Below are 8,834 nucleotides of genomic sequence, written 5' to 3'. Positions count from 1 at the left end.
TTAATATCCGATATATGTTTAATTGGTTTATATACACACAGGAAGCAAACTGAAATATTAGCATATGTTCATTGCGATTTCGAGTGCGATTCAGAACGAATTTGCTACATCAGTCTCGTCGCTCACTGACAGGAATCGATCAGGTATGCTCTTCGTGACTCGTGAGTTGCATAGGCTCGCAGCGGCACTCTTTGATATCCTTCCGCGTGAGTTCTGAGCTCGTGCTTCTCAAGGCTTTGCAACAGGCGTTGACTTGGCACTATACAGTGTACGTACACTTCCTTCAAGCGTCGTGATAGTATGGGTTTGTTGGTGGTTGGCGTTCGTTCTCACGTTGCGACGACCAGACTATTTGTTGGCGCGTTCGGCGATGATGATGGTGGTGTGGATGAACCTGTGAAATAGGAAATAGGATTTGAAGGGTTTCACGGAGTTCGTAGGTATGTCTTGAAACTGTAGCTACGAAATTCCGTAATTGTTATCATTTCACAACTCCCGTTAGTATGGAATTGATTGCAGACTACTCTGCGGATTTCATTTCCGGTAACCGGTTGTCGTGTTCGGAACATAAATTCAACAGCAAGGTCCGAGACGACGAGCGGGCCGTGTCACAAGTAGGCTACTAAATAGTTGTTGTATCAGTTACAAATTGGAAATTCGAATAGTTGTGCAACTGCATAATATCCGGCGCTTGGCGGAAGATTCGAACAAGAACCATGGCGATGGTGGCGGGACTTAACCGGAAGTTGTCAGTAGCGAAGTATGCTTACATTGCAATTATGAGTATCTGATTGGGTGGATGACTGTACAGCTTTGTGCAACTTCATATACTTCATGAATTCCCGTTAGTATTTGACTGAAATTGCTGGGAAGGTTACTAAACAAGGACTATTGAATAGGAATATCGAAAATGCATCTTTTTTTCAACGTGATACCACAATTCAACATCACATTGTGGTCACATGGATATATTTCGTGCAGCCTTTTAAACACCGACCTGCGTGCTTGTCTCGCGTCTACCGCGCATCTCCAATATCCCTGCTAGAATCAGTGACGCGCCGGAAGCCCAACACAGATAGAAGGACACTCCGTATGAGTCGAACGTCGGCACGTCCCGGCCGACATACAGTACCATCAGCGATATGTATGACGCGCACCCGAGCAAGATCAATATTCCTGGAAAAGAAAGAGAGCCACAATAGGAAAATGGATTATTGTATGATAGCCTTATCATCATAGCGGTGAAACTGCGGTAAAAATTTTAAAACAATAACTAGGGATGGTGTAAACGTGAGGTTCACGTTCGCGTTCTGTGTGTTAACCTCAGAAATTTGGAGGTTCTGCAATGTGAACCGTTTTCATATATTACAATTTTCACTTCATTATGACATCTTCTGTTGAAATGTATTGCATTTGAACTGCGGGCCACTCTATGCATGTCGCTGTCAGCATAAAAAAATCCACACCGAACAAGCATGCACCTTGCCAATCTCAGAAAATTTTACTTGCTTAGTTACAAAAGTTTGGTAGAAATGTCCAGCTATTCGTTTGTGAATATTTAGTGACTCTCTGCTGTGAGCGTCACCCGCAATCACACAACACTAAGAGCGAAACACGCTTAGAAATATAAATCCAATTCAACCAATCAATGAAATTGATGTAAAGAATAAATCGTTGTTTAATGTAAGAGATCTAGCAGGCGTACGGGTTCCATCTTGATTTGATATGTTTATTACATCATGAAAATCAAATCCTTGCGATTGGAGTGTTGGCTACTGTATAACTTGTTAATGGGGCAACATAGTGTAGAACGTGGAAACCCGTTTTACATTGTGCTCAATATCAATGTAGCCATGGTCAGACGCCGAACACATGGTCCGGTCTGGCCTAGACCGTTTTAAAAGGCAATAAGCTTATATTCCCTTGCAAGTTAATAGCATGTACTTAAGCATTGTGGCATAATGTGGCCCGAGTCGTCGCTAGCTGCACAGTACATTAATATATAATGTAGGGTTGGGATTATCAATATGACGTCACGTGACGTCATATGTTCACGTTCGTATTCACACGAGCCTGAACCTTTCAGAGCAGGGGTGGGCAACCTGCGGCCGTGGAAGGCAATTTGTGCGACCGTGAAACGTAATTTAATTAGTATGTGTTGGCCGCCGTCAACGGGCAAATTAAAATTTTGAATAATTGAATTTTAAATAATCTTGAAATTTTCTTCGGTTGCGCGCGATTCAATGCTATACTTCATAGTAGTGCCCTTTGCAATCTGAGTCCCACAGTAAAGACGCGAACAGCAGATAAAAATGATGCGCCCCATATAGAAATACCAAATTGGTAGAGTGTGCTTCTCACGAAAGAAATTTGTTTCTGATACGTGTAGGCCAGTGATTCCCAACCGCCGCTCTCAGAGCCACATGCGGCTCCAAGAAAAAGCCTTGTTGCGGCTCTGATTAACCTCTAAATATGCCACAAAAATGTAATAAAGGACAGTTGTTGCATGTTTCTATGAATAGCTATAGATAATTTCTGTATATGAATACTAAAATGGGGGACATTAGTTATGTCCAAAGCCGTCCAAGGCCGCTTCTGAAAATTGGGAAAGATAATTCTTGCAGACTGGCGTCAAACGCATAGATGAATACCCGTCAGACAACGATGTATCTTGAGTTCTGCTGGTCATAGACCTTTATATAACGTCTCTGTGAGGAGTAAATTTCGACACAATTTTACTCACATCAAAGTAAAGGCTCATAGACAAGTATAAATTGTAATAAATCCAACATTGCTCAGCGTATATAATTCCCGCAAACTTGTGCATAAAGTGCAGGAATGTATGAGAGCTATCACATCACGACATTATAATACTCGCCAATTTGCTTGCATCAACGCTATAATAACCGATATAGAATCTATAGACGTCCGTGTGCAATATGTGCATGCTTTTGAATTGCTGGATGGTGATAGCAGAGGTAGGCTAGCTACCTTTAAATTTTCCTAATAAGTAGCCTATGCGTGGGTGTTTTCATGGGGCTCCATTCGTACTCTGAAGTTTGAAATGCGGTCCCGACAGCCGAAAAGGTTGGGAACCACTGGTTCATGCGATTCAAATATATTTCCGCTAAACCTACCGACAATACTGATGGAAGGTCAGGAAATAATAGCATGCCACAAATTGACCAATAACAACTGCCGAAATGTCGGAAGACACTATTTCTGTCAACTCCATCTAGTGGATTTGATCACATGGGCTGACAAAGGATAAATATTTGATTGCAATATGTGAGTATACTAATAATGATGACGAAATTTAATTGTCAATCCGATAAATATTTCGTGCTTCGCGCGACCGTCACTTTCATGGTGATTATTCAAAGCATGGCCACTAGGGTTGTCCAAAATTTGGAAAATCTCAAAAAAGATGCGTATCCAATTGGCCACTCGCGATTTCGTGGTGTGTAGTAAGCCGATATGAGAAATTAGATAAGTCTGGAGTTCAACTGAAATGGACATGGACGTTATGACATGGGTATTTGATGCCCAGTTTATTGATTTCGGCTTAATCACAGTAATGCGGCCGTAGGCTACATAAGTAATCGAAATGCGGCCGTGAATAGCAAAAAGGTTGCCCACCCCTGTTTCAGAGGTTCACACCATCCCTAACAATAACGTGTATAATAAATAACTAGAACCGTTGTGCTCTGTGAGTTGTTTCAAATGTTGGTATTGGATATAGTTTGATATATATGCAGTGCAGTATGGCGTATGCAGTATACAGGGATACCATATATACTCTTTTAGCAGGATTTGTCCTCTTTTTTTCAATAAAAGTAGAATGGTCTCCGACGACGAGCAAATTTCCTCTCTTTTCGCATGGCCTCCTCTCTTTCTGCTTTGCGTGTCAGGCGATTAGACAGCGAAGACTAAAAAAAGTTCAACCCGCCACTAAGTATATGTGAAACCGGGTTTTGGTTTTTAAAGTGTCCTCTTTTCGGATCTGAGAATACGGTAACACTGGCAATATAGGACTTGAGCGTTTGGAAAATTATTCTGAATTAAATCCTGATTCACGCCGCCGCCTGTCGCTATTTAGACACTCGCTATACACAGATTGGCAATCATATATACTACTTTGCCATTTACATAAAATCTAGTCACTCCACCCATAACGAAATAATGCCAGGAATTCGAGATATGCGACAAGTACTTATGAATTGCAACTGGATTATAATCTTACTAGGCATCGGTTTACATTTTAAAATTAAGTATCAAGAAGTAAAGCGATGATGTTTTCGCACTAATGCGGAGCGTCTGCATTCCTAAATTATATCTCACAACATCATTTACGAGACAGATGTATAGGAGTACATGCAACCACTTGTTCGCTAGTAATTTAAATAAATGTTTGAATTTAAACAATGGTGTGAGTATGTGTAAATTAGCACTGCGCTCTAAATACGATGAGGTCTCAAATTAAAGTTGAGAGTGTACCATCTGTTTCATGATATTTATAAGCCATTTTTCACGTCGTCGCATACTGCCCAGAATAATCTGCGTATCTTCAAGTACCGAAATGTATTCCATTCTGGCGAGCTTACCGCAAGACACGTGATGTCCTCCGGCTGTTTTGATGTTCGAATGCTGGCAAAACGAAGCCGTTCCAATCACGAATCCAATGCCGCACAAAACGCACGAGGCGAATAACATCACGCGGCAAATGAGAATGGCAATTCCAATCTTGTTGTCAATGGACCAACCTGCCGAGTGTTCATAGATTTATGAGGATTGACTTTGCAAAATAGAAACGATTGTGACGCACATAGATATCTGGACTTCTAGATATCCCTGGTGGCGCATTGGCATAAGGTACCGTATTTTTGCTAATCGGAATTACACTGCGTATATGCATGGGCCTAAATAATAAATACCTTGAGTAGTTATTATAGCACCCGATGTGATGTTCGTATAGATTGGTGAGGCTCTGGGCGAGATTTCATAGAGACACTTCTCTTAGACTAATTTACGTCAACTGCAACTCAAGCAGAGATCGCATCTCATACCCATAATTTCAGGCGGCCTATTGAAATGCTAGTACACTAAACAACTTTATATTGCTTGAATGTTGCTTGACTTGCTCAGATATCATGTCGGAATTCAGAAGTACACTTTATTTGCTGATTCGGATCGTTTTCCGTGCCGTATAAAACGCCAAAATTATGCATGCAAATAATAACTCCTGTAACAAAACTGCCGAAAAGACGGGGGTTTTCTGTTTTGGCCTGAAGTAGGTTTGTTCGTTGAGCATAAGGAATACTTGTACTTAATTCAAACTAAAAAGGGGAAGTTACACGCTTTCGTGTAAAAAATACAGATGTTCGTTGATAGGCTAAAGCTCACAACCACTGTGCACTGCATTAAAAAGCTATTTGAACCAGGTTAGTGAAGCTCACTCTATGTATAGGCCTACTACAAATTTGGGGAACCGTGTGAGGCGTGGTAATCAAATGTAGTTGCAAAAATACGATAACTCAGTTACTCAGTAATACTACATACTTGCGATGCAAATTTATATGAAGACTGTTTTACTTACCAATATCTTCACAATTTGACTCTACACAAATTTGAAATAATCCACTCCATGTGCTGTTGCCACTTTGCCAATACGGCGTCCCCATGCTGCCGCCTAACATTGCAGCCCCGGCCATTCCCAGTATATATCCAATTACACCCAAACAGTTTACATTCATCGCCGTACAGAGCTAGTTTGTAGAAGACCAAAATGGTATTGCAATCGCACGCCGGATACAGGTATATAGATAAGTAGCCTATGAATATTTCGTGAGTGTGGATTTCACGTGTCCAGTCTAATCACCATGACGATGAGTAATGGTACTTTTGAATATGCTTTCTAGAAATGAAGTAAAGTAAAGTAGGTAATAATGGTACAATTCTGTCACCCGCACAAACCTAAGATTATAGCCTATGCCAGACGATAACAATACTTCGTTCAGATTTCTTCGCATCATCACTATACAAAGACTGCAACGCTATTGTTACGTCATGTAATTGTCCGGATTCGTAAATTTGCAAGTTGCCGCATGGATGACTGTTGAAAACGCATTTTTCCAATCTATAATTTGTAGACATACTAAATGGCCTTACTACTTTTAGTCACAAATTCTCTACACTTTGATTTGTACTTGAGTATCATTCCGTAGTACTACTTCTACTTGAAAACCCTTATCTCAGTGACTATTTCGACCGCATCTTCGTCGTTCAAGCTGATGACAGGTCGCGAACAGTTTGAGATGCGACTTGGAGCCCACTTTGAATGCAAAGTATACACAACCGCTATTATGAAGAGCGAAAGCTTAGATCTGCGCTGCGGAGCTTGTATAAATCTCTACAGCGAAAACGCAGTCTCAACAAAAGCTAATATTCCATGTCCACAAATTTCGAATGCTTGAAAACGGAGAATTACCTTATCGAACGTAAACAAAGCTATACAGTAGTCGTACTCCTGATAATATCTCTCAAAAATGGTAAATCAAGACGCGATATCACGTTAATCCCAACATAAATACACGCGGACACAATGATACATAATGCCAATAACGAGCTGCCATTGACTTGACGAACGAGACAAAACAAACAACGAAGACACGCCATGCCTCTTGAATATGTTTATCAAGCCGACTGTTATTAGCATAAACAAAAACTCAAAACCGGATAACATTGCTGATTTTAATTCACTAACACCATTACAATAATCGCTGTCTATACTTAAATCTAAACGCACCTGTCCTATACATATCTCTCTGATATACATATGACGGAATGAATATTTCGCTGAACCTATTCGCTGGTGTTGATTTATTTACTTCGAACGCTTGGTTTGTCCCTGTGGCCACTGCACAGTATTTGAGGATGTGCTGGGGATATCTTGTATAATGGGTTCGAACTCCGTTTCTTCGTATCGCCCTGTTCTCCGGAAATTAGGAAATAATATGTGCAGTATATCTCCACTTATATTTGAAAGCGGCGTAACAGTTCGCATGCCTGAATCGGGTGAGGAATCATTCGAGCTTGATAGTATGAACACATGACAGAAAGTCTTTATAGTCGTACAAAATTTGAAGTTCACGCCAAGCATGACCGAGACTTTGGTACGGCGAATGTATTTATATTAACTCGGAACATTCGATATGCTACACCAAATAGCGTGGAATTATTGAATATCATAATAATCACGTATTGACACATATTATTTGTAATTCGATTTGATTTTCCGACCGTAAATCCGTGCTCGTAAGTTATATGGACAGTGGATATATTCCTACCGTAACAGTATCCAATCAATTCATAGATGAATGTTGAAGTTCGAAGCTATAATATGACCACTAACATTTTGATTATAGATCCTATAACTAATATGTGGCATATATAATGTCATTTTGCCGGTTTGTGACGGGAAATCGTTGTTACGTTGCGTACCATTACAGGATTTTCCTCCGCAGATCAGCGTCGCCGTGCCACGAAACTTCGTGCGAGGATAATTACCTTCTCAATAAGCCGTAGCACGACTATGCACTTTTCACTGTCTCGTCTGCGTGATGTTTTATTCGATGAGTTGTTTATACATGGGTGGCTGATCGCATAGAAAACCATATTATCAGCTGATCGCTACAGCAGAAAAATGAAACATTTAAAGTATTGTGGTATTGTGATGTGCATCATGTGAACCATTGCACAAAGTAGTGTATGGCGGCGGCCTTTGGTCGTGGTCGGGGAGAGGCGGGAGAGCTGTGGGGGAGTGTGCACGTGCTGTGTCAGTTGTCGTTGTTTTCTACTTTTGAATACATACATCTTTATTACAAGCTATCGCGGCCAAGATGGCAAACGTAAAGTTGACGGACATCGTTAAGAATTATGTGGATTGGGAGACGTCAGGCGACTTTGCTGAATCGATAGAGAAATTGGAATTGGTTGCCGAACTGAAAAAGATGAAGAAGTCTCTTGTGACTACATTACCGTTATTGCTCGAAGGGTCGGCATTTGCGGTGTATAAACAATTGTCCGAGGATACCAGAAAAGACTACGAACTGCTTAAAGGAGAAATGTTGGCAGCTTTTGGAGTGGATTGCTATGTGGCATATGAACAATTCCGTAACAGGGTACTTCAAGCGGGGTAATCAGTTGATGTATTTTTGTCTGATTTGAAGAGGCTGGGAACGTTGATAGGGTTGAGCGGGGCTGCGGCAGAGCCAATAATCAAGTGTGCATTCGTTGCTGGTCTTCATGTGGATGTCAAGATACAGCTTAAGTCTGTCGCCGAGGTGGAGAAATTGGAGTTAAGTGCTATTGCAAAAAGGGCACGTATATTATTATCCACAGAACACACTTTCACCTTCTCTTGTGGATAATAATATACGTGCTCTTTTTGCAATAGCACTTAACTCCAATTTCTCCACCTCGGCGACAGACTTAAGCTGTATCTTGACATCCACGCCGCGTCTTCTACAACGGCACCATTTACTCTCACGCAGCATCCTACCACCAGATTGCTCGCGTCACACCACACTTCCACCCGACCACCTGGAGACATTTGCCAACTCCCACTGACTGGATCTTGTCTCCGCACCTTGGCCATAATCTCTCCGGCCAGAGTCTTCACTTGTCCTGAAACAACTGCATCCCATTCAACTTCGTCGGTTAATCTTTCCACGTAGCTGCATGCTACTCTAACCGTCCAGCCACTGGGTAGTGTCCAATCAACTTCCCAAAGACTGAAAATAACTCTCTTTTGGTCAGGGTTTCTGCCACCACAG

General features: G+C 41.3%; 1 protein-coding gene across 1 annotated transcript; it reads right to left on the bottom strand.

Moving 5' to 3' along the window:
* Nucleotides 1–8,732, bottom strand: LOC145439264 (uncharacterized). The gene is made up of 4 exons (XM_080316762.1): nucleotides 5,597–8,732; nucleotides 4,605–4,763; nucleotides 998–1,176; nucleotides 1–394 (listed from the first exon to the last, which is right to left on the bottom strand). The coding sequence occupies exons 1-4, from the start codon at nucleotides 5,751–5,753 to the stop codon at nucleotides 284–286; spliced, it is 606 nt and encodes a 201-aa protein (XP_080172888.1). The 5' UTR covers nucleotides 5,754–8,732; the 3' UTR covers nucleotides 1–283.
* Between the last annotated feature and the right edge of the window lie 102 nt (nucleotides 8,733–8,834).

The sequence above is a fragment of the Botryllus schlosseri genome, chromosome 5, assembly GCF_051294905.1.
Source record: "Botryllus schlosseri isolate E-star chromosome 5, Bs_hap1, whole genome shotgun sequence".
Lineage (NCBI taxonomy): Eukaryota > Metazoa > Chordata > Ascidiacea > Stolidobranchia > Styelidae > Botryllus > Botryllus schlosseri.
The sequence above is the reverse complement of the archived record's forward strand: the minus strand, read 5'-3'. Positions and strand labels throughout refer to the sequence as shown.

Bases quoted from the DNA above. Each gene is read 5' to 3' on its own strand.
- LOC145439264 (XM_080316762.1), bottom strand. From the start codon at position 5,753: ATGAATGTAAACTGTTTGGGTGTAATTGGATATATACTGGGAATGGCC. The intron at 1,177-4,604 runs GTAAGCTCGCCA...TTTCTTTTCCAG, and splicing joins AGGACATCACGTGTCTTGCG to GAATATTGATCTTGCTCGGG. The intron at 395-997 runs GTCGGTGTTTAA...CCTATTTCACAG, and splicing joins GACGCGAGACAAGCACGCAG to GTTCATCCACACCACCATCA.